Raw genomic sequence first — 17,500 nt, forward strand, 5'->3', positions numbered from 1 at the left:
GCTGAGAAGATGAATGGGTATTGTATTCACAAAGCATTCATCCTACATCAACAAACTTACTCTCTGATACTTTATGAATACATGCCGTTATCTACACAATAAAATATCCAGCGTTAGTTCAACTCTAACGGAGTAGATGTGGACCAAACACACTCAGTTAGTGTTGACTTAGCACTGTACATTTTACCGTGAAGCATTTTTAGATGACTGTCGGGGCTCGGAGCCTGCAGTGGAACCCTCCTGGATGGGACGGAAGGATCGCATGAGTTGAGTATCTTTGCGCTTCTGCGCGCTGTCTGTGCTGACTGACCTGCAGGGTGAGCCTCCCGATCTCGGGGCCCAGGGTCTTCTGGTACGGAAGCTCGCTGCTCCCGATCACCGTCACGCTCCGGGCCCTGCCCGTCATGTAGGAGGCCACCTCCATGCCTTACAGAGGGAGGGGACGCCTTAACACACTCAACACACTTAACACACTGCACGCGCTCAACACACTCAACACACTGCACACGCTCAAAACACTTAACACACTCAACACACTCAACACACTGACTGAACACTTAACACACACTCAACACACTTAACACACTGCACACGCCCAACACACTTAACACACTGCACACGCTCAACACACTTAACACACTGCACACGCTCAAAACACTTAACACACTCAACACACTTAACAGATTGCACACACCCAACACACTTAACACACTGCACACGCCCAACACACTTAACACACTGACTGAACACTTAACACACTCAACACACTGAATAAACACTTAACACACTCAACACACTTAACACACTTAGTAAACACTTAACACCCTGCACCCACGTAAACAAAGCTGTAAACAGAGTGGGCGTGGCTATCGGCAAAAGGGGGCGGGGTTACCGATGAAGGAGGTGCCCACGATGACGACGTGCTTCCTGAAGCAGGAGTAGTGGATCCTGCGCGCGTCCTCGGGCGTCTGCAGCAGGCACACGTTCTGCAGGTCCGCTCCCGCGCAGTCCAGCTTCCTGGCCCTAGGGGGCAGTGTGGAGGCAGAATAACATGGGGAAACTCAGTGGAACTACTCGACCTATCAGTGACTGATCTGTGGACTGGACCGACTGTAGTATGCTTTGCTGTGGAGATTCGGTCTTTTTGATTGGCTTTATTGTAATGGACCAGTCGTAATGTTATTTTCTGTGGGGTGTGCAGCCGATGACATCACTGGCAGCAGGCAGAACCAGGAAGTGAGATATGGGGATACCTGGGCATAGTGTGTGAGTGTGTGTGTGTGTGTGTGGAACCGGTCCAGACCGGTTTGGTCCAGGTGCTCACCTGCAGCCTGTGGAGATGAGCAGCTGGTCGTAGCTTTGCCAGGAACCGTCGCTGAACGTCACCGTCTTACTGCGGGTGTCCAGGGCCTTAGCCTGAGGAGAGGAGAGGGGGAAAGGAGAGAGAGGGGGAGGAGAGGAGAGGAGAGGAGGAGCAGAGGAGAGGAGGGGAGGAGAGGAGAGGGGAGGGGAGGGGAGAGGAGAGGAGAGGAGAGGAGAGAGGGGAGAGGAGAGGAGAGGGGAGAGGAGAGAAGAGAGGAGAGGAGAGGAGGGAGAGAGGAGGAAAGGAGAGGATGTGAGAGGAGAGGAGGAGAGGAGAGAGATGCGAGGATGGGAGAGGAGAGGGGAGGGGAGAAGAGAGAGGGGGAAAGGAGAGAGAGGGGGAGGAGGGGGGGAGAGGGGAGGGTGAGAGGAGGAGAGGGGAGGGTGTGAGAGGAGGGGAGAGGAGGAGCACAGGAGAGGAGGGGGGAGAGGGGAGAGGAGAGAAGAGAGGAAAGGAGAGGAGAGGGTGGGCCAGAGGAGAGTAACAGTGACTGTTTTCCTCTGATTTGGATGAAGCTGTGGCATACTCTCTCTCCTTTTAATGCAAAGAATACGGATCTGATAATCAGAGATAGTCTATAATAATATCTATGGTAATAACACATGAAGAAGATTAAGCGGTTTTTAATACGACAGTCTCGCAGATTTGTATATATTTAATTTAGACGAAACCCCCAGGTTTTAAACGTTCCTCACCTCCTTCCGTAGCCACACCTCGATGTCGTGCCGCAGGAAGAACTCCATCTGCCTGAGCAGGATGCTGTCACTCTGCACGTTCATCACCTGGGACGGGCGTGGTTACAGAAAGGGGTGGGGCTTCAGATATGGGGAACACATATTGTCCTGGTACTGAATTGCTGGCTGATGGCTGTCCTATGTTCCCCGCCCCCAGCCCCGCCCCTCTCCTGAGCCCCGCCCCCTCACCGCACCTTGCTGAGCGTGGTCTTGTCGTAGGGCAGCAGGTCATCGCTGGTCACCATGACGATGCGGCCGCCGTAGTTCTGCTGCCTGAGGGTCTCGGCGCAGACCAAGGAGGCCGACCCTGCGCTTACGGAAGGAAGCGGACACGTTCGGGAAAACAGCGCTTTACTTAAACAGAGAACGCTGCGCCAGGAGGCGGGTTTCCAGAACTGTCCGTGGCGCGGATCTGCAGGCGGGGCGACGGGGGGGGGTGAGACAGGCCCCCACGCTGGAGTCAGACCAACCCCAACCCCGGCGCTGCAGAGCCACGCGACCTGCAGGCTGTTATTTTCACTTTAACCCTCTGAGGTGAGTAAGGCGTGAGGTCACAATCATGTGATTAGAATGTTCTTAACTGAACGTTCTAATGCTGATGTCACAATCACTTCTGTTAGCTGAAAGAAATGGAGTTCTAGAATAATGACTTGGAATTTTGAATAAATACATTCCAAAAGACCTACTCTTCAAAGGGTTAAATTCAACAACCAGGGAAGCTGAATTCACCATGTAATCAATTCCTTTAATTGATCAGTTAAGTGCTGAGTAACAGCTAAACTCAGCAGAACCCAGTTGTTCTACAGGACCAGGTTTCGGTGGACCTCGTGCCTACACTCCCCAGGCGAAGCCTCCCCCTTTCCTGCCTCACAGGGCCCCTTCCTCACCTCCTCCGATCAGCAGCATGGTGTGGATCACCCCCGGGTCCCTCCTCCCCATTTCCTTCACCCGTTTCCTCTGTTTCAGAGACTTTGGAGAACAGGCCAGAGGGCTGCGGTCAGCTCCGCCCCCTTTCTGACATCATACAAGATTAACCCCACCCCTTCGGACATCACACAAGGCAAACCACAGCCCTTTCTGACATCAAAGGTAATCAGTCCTGCCCCCTTTCTGACATCATAGTAGGTGAGTCCTGCTTCTTTCTGACATCATTAAATGACACCTGCTCTCTCTTTATGACATCATAGAAGGTCATCCTCTCCCTCTGACACACACATGATATATAACATAAACAGAGCTGATAGCTGTAGTTTACCTGTTTGTTTACTGACACAAAGACCTTGCTGTTTCTGACTTCTACCTTTAAAAAAACATAAATAAAAATCAGTCACCAATAGAAATGGCACAACAACATTTGGATATTTCAGTAAGGGGTGGTTCACGGAGAAAGCAGTTTGCCCATGTAGAGAGCTGTGGGTTGAGTATGTTTGGTGTGTCTGTGTGTGTGTTAGTCTTATAAGAGATCTTTCAGCAGGTGATAGAGACAGTGAGGTTTTGGGTATCCTGGGGGGGAGGGGGGTTAGCCTGTGTGGGACCCCCCAGGTGGGTGGGGTACCTTGTGGCAGGGTAGGCAGTCCAGGCCGGGGAACTCCTCCAGATCTCCCGTCTTCACGTTAAAACACGCCCCGTGCCACGGACACCGCACCCTGTTCCCCGACAACGCCCCTGCAACAGAGAGACAGCGCCCCGTCTGCAGTACTGACCCACAGCACCCTGTCAGCAGTACTGACCCACAGCGCCCCGTCTGCAGTACTGACCCACAGCACTACAGACTGGCTGCACTACTGACCCACAGCACCCCATCAGCAGTACAGACACACAGCACTACAGACTGACTGCACTACTGACACACAGCACCCCATCAGCAGTACAGACCCACAGCACCCCGTCAGTACTACAGACACACAGCACTACTGACCAATCAGCACTACAGACCCACCAGCACTACAGACACACAGCACCCCATCAGCAGTACAGACCCACAGCACCCCGTCAGCACTACAGACACACAGCACCCCATCAGCAGTACAGACACACAGCACTACTGACCAATCAGAACTACAGACCCACCAGCACTACAGACACACAGCACTCCATCAGCAGTACAAACACACAGCACTACTGACCCACAGCACCCCATCAGCAGTACAGACACACAGCACTACTGACCCACAGCAGCCTATCAGCAGTACAGACACACAGCACTCCATCAGCAGTACAAACACACAGCACTACTGACCCACAGCACCCCATCAGCAGTACAGACACACAGCACTACTGACCCACAGCACCCCATCAGCAGTACAGACCCAGAGTGCTGCTCTTTGACCTGTGAACTCTGACCTCTCACCTTTGCTGAGGGGAGCCCCATAGTGTGTGCACTGGTTCCCAATGGCACTGTAGTGTCCTCCACTGCGAACCAGCAGGACGTTGTGGTGTCCCACCTCCACCTCCATCATCCTGGGGATGAGCACACGGTCAGGGCTGCTTCTGATTGGCCGTTTCCAGGCAACAAATCCATTTGGTCACAATCGCCAGCCAAATGCCATATCATCTGTGGTCAGCTAAGGTGAGCTCAGGTAAAGTACAGGTAAGACCAGGTAAAGGACAGGTATGAACAGATGAAAGACAGGTGAGCCCAGGTAAAGGACCAGTGAGCACAGGTAAAGTACAGGTAAAGACAGGTAAAGGACAGGTAAGAACAGGTGCCACCGGGTAAGGGACAGGTGACAGCAGGTGAGACCAGGTAAGAACAGGTGAGGGACAGGTGAGCACAGGTGCCACCGGGTAAGGGACAGGTGACAGCAGGTGAGACCAGGTAAGAACAGGTGAGGGACAGGTGAGCACAGGTGCCACCGGGTAAGGGACAGGTGACAGCAGGTGACAGCAGGTGAGTAAGAGGTGCGAGCAGGCTGCAGGTGTGCCAGTGGTTCTTACTCTCCGTCCTGGAGTTCAGACTCCAGACACACCTCCTCTGTGACCTCCTCCGACTCTGAATCTGGATCGGGGTCCGGGCTGGTTTTGGCTGGAGGGGAAACACAAAACCAGACTGAGCAGGGTTCTGTGCCCAAACACTGACCCCCACCCCTCCAATCTGTTCCTGGGCATCACTTTAATGTGAGGGGCTTCAGCTTGACTAAGGATAGATGGATCATGGACCCAGGCTCATTTTGGGGGCAGAAAATATTCAGAACCACAAAGAAAACATCTTGATTTCCCAAAAACCTGAGGCCAGACAAGTCATTTTTGCCTCCTGCAGGGGACCTGAATCTCTGCTCTTAATCTCAAGAACCACATATTCAACTGTGCCTAAAACTACACTACAAGGGACATTTAACAAATATGAAATAGGATTTTAGCAAATATTTGCACGCCAACATGCTTTTGCAATCCAAGTCACTTGCATTTTGTCAAAAAAAAATTAAATATTACAATTTTTTCCCCTGGGTCTCTCTCGAGTAGCCTATATGCAAAAGAGTTCACTTTAATCATCAGTGAAATTATCTGCTCTTGTTTTGAATGCATTTTTGAATGCATGGATCGTTTAAACAGCACTGATACTTTCATTCGATATTGATAAAGTGCCGGAAAATGTACGGTTTGTGGTAGGCCTCAACTCAGCGTAATTTCTGAGGTGTAATACACTCTGACGGAAATACTAATCGAGTACCTATCACGCCGACGGGACCCCATCGACAGCTGTACGTGCCAGACCGCTCCCAATGACATCAGCGTTTTGCTTTATTTTTTGCGTAGGCCACGGGACAACTTTTGTAGAAGCATTGCGACAATGTTGAATCAAACTCTGGAATAGCGGATAAATTAATCAATATATTTACGGCTTCGGATCTGTGATACGAGACGTCAGAAAGGGTTGAAAATAACGTAAACTGTTCTTTCACAGAAAAAAATTATCTCCCTTTCCCATGAGTGGATTTAGCGGACACGCATGAAGGCCGCCATTCCCCTAAAACCCCCCCATTAGGCGACATAAGGTGACACACTGTGTTCCGCGGTCCTCTCGCGCTGTCTACAGAGATAAATATAATTCACTTCAGAAAGACACAGCGAGGCTTCTAAACAAAACGCACATACGTTTTGTGAGTTTGAATTAGTTTGGTGAGAAATTACACCACTGGACAGACATGTTGACGTTAATATGTGTGCGGCGCTAAGTAGCCTACATGATCACAGGATAATAATATATGCTTTCATTTTACTCACTTGGAAGTCCCCCAGACATCTCACTCGTCCCGACAGACACGCGACCTTGTTAATTCGAATAGTGTTATCCGTTCAGTGACCCTTCATGAAAGAATCCGCCCTCAAGCAGGTCGCCGTCCAGAGTCTCGTGTCACTTGTCGGCTGCGACGCAGTCTTAAGCGACAGTGGACCAATTGGGATGGAACTGAGTCCCGTAACCCAGGCAACAACAGCACCCCCTCCTACCGACCTCGTGCTCTGGATGTTTTCAGGGGCGCGGGGCAGGCCGCTTGGCGGACGGGGGAAAAGTTTATTGCAGCACTGTTACAGCTGTTAGCGCTACGTTTCCGTCTGGGGACGCCGTTTTTGGAAACCGATTAAATAAAACGGGACAAAAGAAAACGAATCGAGTGACGTTTAGAAGTGTCTTTACAAATGTAACGGACGCGGGGTATTAGCACTCGCTGTTACATAAACAGAATAGAGAACGGCTGACAAAGCAACCAGGCTAACAATAGGGTGGCGAACGTGGGGACAAAGTGCGTGACTCGGCACATCTTGCGACAATCATCGCCATTCAACGCGCCGCCACCTGTAGTCACCATTCAACAACTCCGCGTATTACCCCTGTATAGTGGTCCACACACTGGATAACAACTAAACGCGCAGTTGCTCCAGCGACGCGACAAAACAAAAAAAAAAAACCGTCTCACATCCCAGAGCAGCGGAACGTGCTGTGGAATGACATCCTTGTCGGACATCGTTAGCTAGGCCTATGGACGCGTTGGGGGGAGAGCACTGCAATTTTGAAATAGGGAAATAGTTATTTTTAATTCACAGGGATCTCGCTCGTGATATGCAATTTGGATTACATAGGCTGCTTTCCGTACTGTTGGGGATTTCAACTGAAATTAGGGTTAGATTAGCCCACATATATGTGTGCTCTGCGGCAAAAGGAGACGCAGCTTTTAGAAAAAGAGGATCTAAGCTATCCTCATCAGTTTTTTTATCGATAGAGTGCGTTTAAAACATCTATGAAAGTATACTGTTACTACTACTAATAATAACAAGAATAATACATGTTGTTGTTATTATTACTACTTTTATTATTATTAGCCTATTGTTGTTGTTGTTATTAGCCTACTCTGTTTCTACTAAAATGCGACTGAAACCCCTGAGAGCAGCCTTATTTGGTCCAATACCCTGTGAGCACGAATGCATCACATCTTTTAAAGCAGACCAACATAATAATCTGTATCATCTATTTTGAGGGGGAATAAAACATTAATATCCCCCAATGAATATAACAGAAAAACAGACGGACAATCGCGAAGACCACCTGTACGCACGTGCGCTGAGCTGTCGCCGAACGCCAGGCGGTGTCGCTCTGCTCAACACAAAGTGTTCTTATTTCAGGGGCGCGAGAAAAAAAACCGTGTAGTTAAATAACAGCACGCCCTTCAAGTTGATATACAAGTCGTGCGGAAGAAAAGAAGAATAATGGTTCTACGATTGTGGTGGTTAACCTGTGGGACGTGTCTTGCAACTATTCGTGTGGAATTTTCCATTCACCAAGTCGGTTTTTCTTCCCCAGTGATTTTATTCCAGGATGTTTTACTGTCTGTTTTAAAACACACAATGAATAGTTTGCTGTCACTGCAGCAGATAGTGAATTGCTGAAATTCTAGCCGTGCCCTAAATACATGCAAATAATAAGTGCATTGTTAATCTAAATTATTTAAATTGTTGAATAATTTAGCTAAAATAATACATTATTACTTTTTTTAAATATTATTCTTTAAATTATTGAATAATTTCGTTTATATCATGCAGACACAGACATGTTGCATTTAGGTCTACTGTGCCAAGCGGCATTTGCTGTTGCGAAACTAAACGGGTTTTCAGGAAAGCCAGTGATTTTCTTGGTTGAACTTTGTGGAAAAGGGTGGAGCGCTCTCCTCGGTGTTTACATTGTGACGTCAGGCAGGGCACAAAGGCTGGAGAGGGAGACGCGTGACGGAGTTTTGTAACCTCGCTTCTCCGTCGTGGGGCGGAGACTGTTGACTAAAGGAAACAAAGTTCCACAGCCAATTACAACTACAACAGCGGACCTCAAATATTTGCACCACATACTCAAAGCGAATTTACATTCCTCTTTTTCCCACGGACGGAGACTGGCACATGCACAAGCCGGTGGTGGAACAGGTCGTCTTGTTTACGTTTCAATCTACGTGATTTTGCGGAAAGAAATTCGGAAACAGAATGAAATCTGTTAAATATTGAACCAAGGTCAAAATAGAGAAGTTTTTTTTCGGCAAGGCAGCGAGGAATTTCATAAGCGCGGGGTACAGACCATCTGGAGTGGAACGTGACCCCAGGGGTCCTGCCCTAATGGAGCTGCATTCGGTTATTCTGACGACGGGATGCTCCGTGGGCTTTTTCAAGCTCGCGAACTCGGGAATGAAGAGGCTCCCGATGCCAGATGCCGCGCGCAGAAACGCCTGGAAATGGAGAAACATCGCCACTTCTTTCGTGCACAGTCTCATAACTGGCATCTGGGCTGTGCTCTGGTGAGTGTATGGCCGGCTCCCATGCCCGTCCATCGGTCTCGATGGTTAATATTAATTAATAATATCCATTAGACCTAATTAATAATATTTATTAGTGTGCTTCCGAATGGGGTGTGCTGTCTGTTGTTTTTCATGATTGTGTGGCGGTTGGGTGGAGGTTTTTTCCTCTCACGTGGAATTGTTTTTGGGTTTTTTCTTCATCGTTGTTTATTTGTAGTCTTTGAAACCTGCAGACTGTATAATATTACAGCGTTGTAATACATGCGTTCAGCGCTGGTGTGGAAATTAACTGCCTCTTTCCCCCGCGTAGCTTCTACTTGCATCCTCAGATGGCCGAAGACCTCATATCCACCCACTCCGTCTTCTCGCACGCGCTGGTCTCGGTGTCTATCGGTAAGTGTGCGGAGACTGAACTTGAGATTCATTTGCGAGTCGAGAGCGATAAATAAAAAGACAAATATATAGCCTTTCCATATGGGGAAAAAAAGTATTATTAGCGCGTGCAACTTGATTTACCCTAATGATGGCGGTATGGAAACCACGCGAGGGCTTTGTTATGAAACGCGTTTGTGTAACACCCCTCCCCCCCCCCGGTTGAATTAATGAATTAATTGGCAGTTAAAATAGTCCACTGTTCAGTCAGACCGTGCTTAATCTGGTTATACCTGTCTGTCGCGCTAAACCGTTGATCATCCTCGCCTTTCTGTCATCTGTTTCTACCCATTGTATAGCCTTTGTTGTGTGTCACTTCGTGATATGTATGAATAGGTTATACTTTTAAAAAAAACGCGCAAAACTAATAGTGCATTGCATTGGTCAGTCAATGACTAGGTCAGTTATTTTTTTCTTTATTCGGTATAATTAAGTTAATTTATCGTCAAATAAAACTACACACAGGCAGTGATGTTGGTCAGAGGAAAGCGTTGCTTAATACTGACGTGACCGCGTACAACATGTAAACCATTGGGTAGCATCGACGGTCTTGGACTGTCTGGAAAAATATTGCTACAAATGTAAAAAAAAAAAAAAAATGTCAAAGTTATTTGGTTCTTCTGAATACAAAATAGCACTTGTGAAGATTTATTGCTGAATTGAAAAATAATTTACTTCACAATTAAATAATAAACGCAGCTGAGAAATTGTAAATGAAAGAATGTTTCACTCATCAGAATGACGTTTACTGTGCAGTAATAGACGTAATTTGTTTAGAAGACGGATTTTTTTGAGAGGTAGTCAACAATGCTGCTGACGGATACGGGGGAAATTTTTAATTCACAGAAAATTGTTGCACATTTCCACGGCTGTCAAAAGAATGCCAATTGACATGACAATTTGTGTCGTGTATTTAATATGCAAATGGAAACAAACAATCAAACGGTCGTTAATCAACCACCGCAAAAGAAACTGTGAAACTGTGTCTTTTGCATCCAAGGAAGTCCACTGGAATATGTGTGTAAAAAAAAAAATAATAAAGCGTCTGAAGAAAAAAACAGGAAACAGGAAAAGGCACATCAAGTTCTTCTGGATCTGTCAAACGGCTTGGAACAGTTTCAGCTGGCACATTCAAGGGTAGACCCCAGCCCAGCCCCGCCCCCCCCCCCCCCCCCCCCACACACACACGCACAGACACACACACACACGCACACACACACACATGCACAGACACACACGCACACACACACACATGCACAGACACACACGCACACACACACGCACACACACACACATGCACAGACACACACATGCACACGCACACACACACACACACACACACAGGCCCCGCGTAATGTGTTGGGTCTGCGCTGGGCAGAGAGGGCGGCCGCATGCCGGGGATAGCTGACATTCCGGGGGGGGGGGGGGGTCTGTGGAGATGCCAACCGGGGGCGTTCAGTGGGTGGGTGGGGGGGTTTGTCCCAGGCACGGGTTCGACGCCACCCCTCGCTCCCCCCTTTCGATGCTCGTCATGACGTGAGAATGTGTCATTACAATGTGAGTTGTAGCGCCTTCCACCGTTCTCCTGAAACGTGCTTTTAGCACTGGCCGCATGGCTCAAACTGGAACGGTCCGATCTCAGACTCGAGCGTCAGACTCGGGTTTGAATATGTACGCTCAGTTTTGACCTTGAACTATTTAGGTGCTGGTAAAATTTGCTAAATTTGTAAAAACACCTTTGCAGATCGCCTGAGAATTTTTCAACGAAATATTGTTGCCGTAACCAAAAACATGTGATCAGTATGAAAGGAGGAATAGATGCTTCGTCTCAAACTGTCAGTAGTACTCTGCAGGACTTCTCCCGGCATCTAAAGGGTTAACAGGCTTTCAGAGAACGCATGTGATCCCTGCTATGTACCTTGATGGTGTGTGTGTGTGTGTGTGTGTGTGCGTGTGTGTGTGTGTGTGTGTGTGTGTCTGTGCGTGTGTGTGTGTGTGTGTGTGTGTGTGTGTGTGTGCGTTTGTGTGTGTGTGTGTGTGTGGGGGACAGATTTCTGGTAGCGCCCTTGTGTAATCAGATGTGTAGTAACTCTTCCTGTTTCCTCTTCCTTTTGCATGCGACACGGTCCAGTAATATATTAACTTGTACTTGGCAGGACTGAGTCTGTGTAATCTTCTCCCAGATAGGTGCAGTATTCCCATAAACAGGTGTAGTCTTCTCATGGACAGGTGTAGTCTTCTAATGAACAGGTGTAGTCACACAGACAGGTGTAGATCAGAGAGCACATGCAAGATATCTTCTATAGACTCACCAGGTGGCTCAATGTTCATCATATTGACAGTTCTGTCTCTGTACCCTAAAACTCCAAATACTCCGATCGGATGCATCTAATGAATATTCATGAGGAGGCGTGGCCAGATGCAGTGCAGGGGTAATGGATGTTCTGCACTGTAATGCATCATTAGAACCTCCTGCAGTTAGGAAGCAGATGGGATAGCCTGTAAGAGCTGAATGTGTGCTGAGTCAAAACAATCTGTGGTATACCCCCCACCCCCCCGCCACACCACATACACACACCCCTCCCCTTCTGATTGGTCAAAACCGGTAAGGGCTGTTACCTGTGTTTTGGCGTGGAGCCGTGCTCATGGCTTTCCTGGCTACACGCGTGTGCGTCTGACACGCGTGTGCGTCTGACACGTGTCAGGTGTTTTAGACTTGGTGGCTGGCTGGTCTGCTTATACGATCGGAGGTGAGGAGTTAAAAGGCCTCTGGAAAGTAACCACGGGGTTAATGGAGAATGGGCTTCCTGTCGTCCAGTTACATAATGGCCCTCATAATATCACCATGGTAACCGCCTCCCTTTGGACTGTTGTCTTTGATTGTGAAACGCTCTCCACATGCAGAAAGGGAGATGAACTTGTTCACTTGTACACTGCTCCACCCCCCTCTCTCCCCCCTCCCCAAGTACCTGGCTCCTCGGTTACTGTTTCTGCTGTTGCCAGGGTAGCTGTGGTAACCATAGCAAATCAGTAATTCCAGAGATGCTCTTGCATAAAAGCTCTGTTTAAAAAAACTTTTGTTTTTTTGTGTTATTTTTTTCCTCCCTAGGGTACTTCATCCATGACTTCTCTGACATGGTGCTGAACCAGAAGATCAGCCAGTCCTGGGAGCTGCTGTTTCACCATTCGGTGGTAGGTCCTTCTGCCTGATATCAACAGGGCGTGGCTAAACCAAGGTCCAGCTAAAACAGGCCACAGTTAGACCAGGGCACAGGGCATATGTGTGTGGACTGTAGGGTGTAAAATAGTCAGCGGCTCTCCTGTAGTACTGTGTGGCCTGTAGGGTGTAAAATAGTCACTGGTTCTCCTGTGGTACTGTGTGGCCTGTAGGGTGTAAAATAGTCAGCGGCTCTCCTGTAGTACTGTGTGGCCTGTAGGGTGTAAAATAGTCACACAGAGCTCTTGTCGCTGTGATTGGCGGTTGATTGAAAGTCCTGTTTTTCCGGTCCCGTCTCCGGATGCTGAAAGGATGATGGGGTGGAGGAGCCGGCCTTGCCCTCCCCAGGTCTCGGGATAAAGGAGAGGCTGTGCGTTTCGTGACTCACCCAACCCCCCCAACCCCCTTTTTAGTTCCCGCTCCGGACAGGGGCCGCTAACCGAACTGTGCCTCTCTAGCTGTGTAAACGGGGGCAGTGTAAATGCTGTGTGTAAATGCTGTGTGAGTCGCTCTGGAGCGTCTGCTAAGTGCCTGTTATGTACTAACGTAGCGTGTCCGTGTCGAGCGGGCGAGTGACAGACACCTGGGACAGACAGGTGAGGACGCCCCCTGTGTTCCGTCTCAGACCCAGAAACAGGTTTTCAGCCTGCAGGGCAGGAAGGCGCCCTCTTCCTGACATTTGGGTCTTTTCACGGCGGGAGGAGGGAAAGGTGGCTGGAGAGTACACGTGAGGGTGGGAGCAGACAGGTGTGCTGTTCAGGTGTTCCAGACAGGTAAAGGGCATCGTACCTGCGTCTGGAGTGCGTTAACTCTTTAGATCCCAGCAGAACAAAAAAAAACAGACACAAAACGGGATCCCGGATTGTTTGTGACAATGCATGTTTCCAACCAAAAAAATCCAGCTGGTGATTAATCTGGTGGGTTTGCACTGGGGTCTACAGGGTTAAAGTATTTAGGGTAAAGCAGGGTCTGAGGAGCCTGTTTGAGTTCCAGCATGTGAGAGGTGTGTCTAGTCAGGAGTGAGTTGGGTCAGGTAAAACGTGCTGGAGTGGAGAGGTTGTGAGGTCAAAGGTAAAATGTGCTGGAGTGGAGAGGTTGTGAGGTCTAAGGTAAGGTGTGCTGGAGTGGAGAGGTTGTGAGGTCTAAGGTAAGGTGTGCTGGAGTGGATAGGTTGTGAGGTCAAAGGTAAAACGTGCTGGAGTGGAGAGGTTGTGAGGTCTAAGGTAAGGTGTGCTGGAGTGGATAGGTTGTGAGGTCAAAGGTAAAACGTGCTGGAGTGGAGAGGTTGTGAGGTCTAAGGTAAAACGTGCTGGAGTGGAGAGGTTGTGAGGTCTAAGGTAAGGTGTGCTGGAGTGGATAGGTTGTGAGGTCAAAGGTAAAACGTGCTGGAGTGGAGAGGTTGTGAGGTCTAAGGTAAGGTGTGCTGGAGTGGATAGGTTGTGAGGTCAAAGGTAAAACGTGCTGGAGTGGAGAGGTTGTGAGGTCTAAGGTAAGGTGTGCTGGAGTGGAGAGGTTGTGAGGTCTAAGGTAAGGTGTGCTGGAGTGGAGAGGTTGTGAGGTCTAAGGTAAGGTGTGCTGGAGTGGATAGGTTGTGAGGTCTAAGGTAAGGTGTGCTGGAGTGGAGAGGTTGTGAGGTCAAAGGTAAAATGTGCGTCAGAGCGCCCGTATGGACGGATGGATGGCTCCTTTAGGGATATTTACATCCCCGGAGACGCAGGGAAAGATCTCTGCTTGCTCTGGCGAGCGCTTTCGGACCTGTACGTGGGCTGTGGTGGTTTTGCTCCCGGTGGAGACGCTGAGTGATGTTTAGCCGGGGAGAGAGCAGCGCTGGTTTCCCCGTTTCAGCTCCCCGTGGTGCTCTGTGCTCTCTGCTCTGTTCCTCCACGTTCCCAGGGCTCCGTCTGTGGTCTCCTCCCGCAGAACAGCTTTCACGGGTCTCTGATCTCTCGCTTAATTGAGTTCCTGTGCCGATTTGCTCCGGTACGTTGGTGACCTCTCGGCTTAATCGAGTTTATCAGCAGCATGCAGTGAGCTGGTGTGCGGGTGAGCTTGTGTGCGGGTGAGCTGGTGTGCGGGTGAGCTTGTGTGCGGGTGAGCTTGTGTGCGGGTGAGCTGGTGTGCGGGTGAGCTGGTGTGCGGGTGAGCTTGTGTGCGGGTGAGCTGGTGTGCGGGTGAGCTGGTGTGCGGGTTAGGGCTAGGGTTAGGGTGAGCTTGTGTGCGGGTGAGCACGAGGCTGAGAGGAGGAGTCAGAAACTCAACATGCTAAGGGAGTCTCACTTGAGGACTGGATAAGACCTGATTTTAACAGTCAAAAAGGAAAGCCTGGTTAAAGTGAAGGCAGTGTATTTTACAGTAATGGTACTAATACACCATGGTGCAAACGTGTGTGCATTGAGATGGCCATACACAAATGGTGCATGGAGGTCTTATTGACAAGTCTCCCTGGACCATTGCACTTTCCTCCTTTCTCCACAAGGAAACACTTCCAAGTCATCAAATAAAGACACAATCATGACAAAGCAGTACATCAGTGATCCTGCTTGTGGTATCTCTGTAGGCCTATCACACTGGGTTAACATTTGTAGCTGAGACACCAGCTTGTTCCCCATGACATTGGCTTTCCAACCATTTTATAAAACACGATTACACTGTATTATGGGGACCTCAGTTTTGCATGATGCTGATCCAGTAGGATGTTCTGCAGCTAAGCACTGTCTCTTTATCACACACTGCTAACTCCCTGTCAGCACAGTAAACAGAGTCTGGTTTCCTTTTAGGGGGTCTGATAAAAGGCAGACTTCTGTGAGCTGCCCCATTATGACATCACAACCCATTTCCCTTTACTGCCCCATTATGACATCACAGCCCATTTCCCTTTACTGCCCCATTATGACATCACAGCCCATTGCCCTTTCCTGCCCAATTATGACATCACAGCCCATTGCCCTTTCGTGCCCCATTATGACATCACAGCTCTGAGCCTTGCCCTGGATTGCTGTTCTTTGAATTGCTCTCTCCTTCTCTCTGTCTCTCCCCCCCCCCCCTCTCTCACTCCATCTCTGGAATCCATGTGTGTTGCTGTGGGAGTCCCACATTCCAGAGCCTCTGGAACAACAAATCCCTGTCTTGCTTTTTTGGACGCCTCCAGCATGTCCCAGATACGGACTCGTACGGGTGGAGCGCTCCCAGCCCTCGGTTATTTTCGAAATTCCTGTCCCACGTGTTCCTTAAATTAGATCCTGGTGCTCTGGAAGAGCTCGGAGCAGGTTGTCATTCATGAATAGACAGTCACGGGTGCGTTACATTACAGGCGTTTAGCAGACGCTCTTATTTTATCCATCTGACGTTTTACACAGCATTTACATTGCATCCGTTTATACAGCTGGTTACATACGGAAGCCGTGCAGGTTATCTTGCTCAAGGGTACAACAGCAGTGTCCTACCCAGGGAATCGAACCTGTGACCTTTAGGTTACAAGCCCAGCTCCTTACCCAGTATACTGTTACTATGCTGTTATATTATATGGATATGAGGAAAACTGTACGGCCTTCTCTGTGAACCAGGCTGGTGCGTGCTCTGCTGTAAGGGTGGGTTCAGTTCAGGGCCCGAAGGGGGGGGTGGGGGGTGGGGGCGTGGGGCAGTGGCCAGGGGGTTTTTATGAGGCTGTAGGGGGGTTTGTGTTCCTCTGGCTGAGGGGAAGAGGAAATCCCAAAGTTTTTCACCTTGGAGTTTTCCACTGGAGCACAATGCCTAAGGGGGGGGCCGATCTCTGCCTCCCACCCCCCATAGGGAGGGAGGTCACTGTGTGAGTGTGTGTGTATGCATTTGTGAGTGCATGTGTGTCTGTGTGAGTGTGTTTGTGTGTGTGTGTGTGTGTGACCAGCAAGTTGGCTTGAATAACAGGTTTTCAAACCTTTCATATTGTAACTCACAACGTTTTTTTAAAACAAGATTTAAAACCTTTTTGCATGCTTCTTTAGTACTCACAGTGGACATATTGTAGGTTGCAGATAAACTTGATTTAAACTGAGGAACTGTTTTATTCTTCTTGGCCGAAGCACTGATATGTCAAACTGAGTTCTATGACTGGCAAAGTGTATATGTGGAATAACTTAGAGCCCTGGTTTGCAAATGATTGCTGTAGAATAAAGTAAAACAAAACAAAAAGAAACTTGTTAGAGGACGAGCCGCTGCCTGTGTCCTGTGAGTTTCTGGAGCAGATTTCGGGAGCGGTGTTTTTTCATTTGCTGCCAGGACTGGATTCCACCACAAGAGCGGCGCTTGCTGGAAGGAAGGATGGCAGGTTGATTTTATGAAATATGATGTTGGAGTTCTGTGTAATATGAGCAGTTTCTCCGCGGTTGCCACAGCAACCTTGCAAGGTATTTGAAAAAAAAAAAAAAACAACATACAGGATGCAGTGTCTCATATTTCGATGCTGCAGTTGCCTGGCAACCTCCATGATATGAAAAACATTCTATAGGGGTGCCATAGGAGGTACCCGCCCCCGCCCCCCCCCCCCCCCACACACACCTCCTGTCGCGCCCCCCACCCCGCCCAGTCTGGTGCCATTCGGAGAACTGGAATAACCGGACCGATGGGTGGAGATTCAGGCACTTCCAGAGCGCCACAGCGGGGGTAGTGCAGCGTGCCATCAGGAAAGATCAGTGCTTCGACATCTCTGTGCAGTGCTGCTGCTCACTGCTGCACACTTTGTCTAGGCTCTCTGTTGGCTGGCCTTCAGCCCTTTAAGGCGTGAGGTCACAGGTACGCGATTAGAATGTTCTTAACTGAACATTCTAATGCTGATGTAACAATCGCTACCGGTGATTGAGAGCAGTGGAGTTCTAGAACACTGGCTTAGAATTTTGAAAAAAAAGAAGATTCCAAAAAGCCTGCTCTTCAGAGGGCTAAGCAGATAAATAGCAGCTCTTATATAAAGTGTGTAAATTCATGACAGATCCACCCTCTGAAGACTGGG

General features: G+C 49.0%; 2 protein-coding genes across 2 annotated transcripts in view; one reads left to right on the forward strand and one right to left on the reverse strand.

Annotated features, from left to right (window-relative positions):
- The window catches only part of LOC118235445 (apoptosis-inducing factor 3-like), a 12,430-nt gene extending 5,431 nt beyond the window's left edge, over window positions 1–6,999 (reverse strand). Inside the window, exons 1-11 of the mRNA XM_035432836.1 lie at window positions 6,322–6,999; window positions 5,035–5,122; window positions 4,448–4,557; window positions 3,653–3,762; window positions 3,353–3,397; window positions 2,985–3,066; window positions 2,292–2,404; window positions 2,059–2,145; window positions 1,325–1,416; window positions 893–1,023; window positions 311–426 (exon numbers count right to left, since the gene is read on the reverse strand). Of these exons, the coding sequence (XP_035288727.1) occupies window positions 311–426; window positions 893–1,023; window positions 1,325–1,416; window positions 2,059–2,145; window positions 2,292–2,404; window positions 2,985–3,066; window positions 3,353–3,397; window positions 3,653–3,762; window positions 4,448–4,557; window positions 5,035–5,122; window positions 6,322–6,340 (993 nt within the window). The 5' untranslated portion in view covers window positions 6,341–6,999. The remainder of the gene's footprint in view (window positions 1–310; window positions 427–892; window positions 1,024–1,324; window positions 1,417–2,058; window positions 2,146–2,291; window positions 2,405–2,984; window positions 3,067–3,352; window positions 3,398–3,652; window positions 3,763–4,447; window positions 4,558–5,034; window positions 5,123–6,321) is intronic.
- A 1,115-nt stretch (window positions 7,000–8,114) lies between these two features.
- Window positions 8,115–17,500, forward strand: part of LOC118235556 (TLC domain-containing protein 2-like) — a 15,479-nt gene continuing 6,093 nt past the window's right edge. The window contains exons 1-3 of the mRNA XM_035433009.1: window positions 8,115–8,870; window positions 9,181–9,263; window positions 12,412–12,494. Of these exons, the coding sequence (XP_035288900.1) occupies window positions 8,692–8,870; window positions 9,181–9,263; window positions 12,412–12,494 (345 nt within the window). The 5' untranslated portion in view covers window positions 8,115–8,691. The remainder of the gene's footprint in view (window positions 8,871–9,180; window positions 9,264–12,411; window positions 12,495–17,500) is intronic.

The sequence above is a fragment of the Anguilla anguilla genome, chromosome 9 (assembly GCF_013347855.1).
Source record: "Anguilla anguilla isolate fAngAng1 chromosome 9, fAngAng1.pri, whole genome shotgun sequence".
Classification (NCBI taxonomy): Eukaryota; Metazoa; Chordata; class Actinopteri; order Anguilliformes; family Anguillidae; genus Anguilla; species Anguilla anguilla.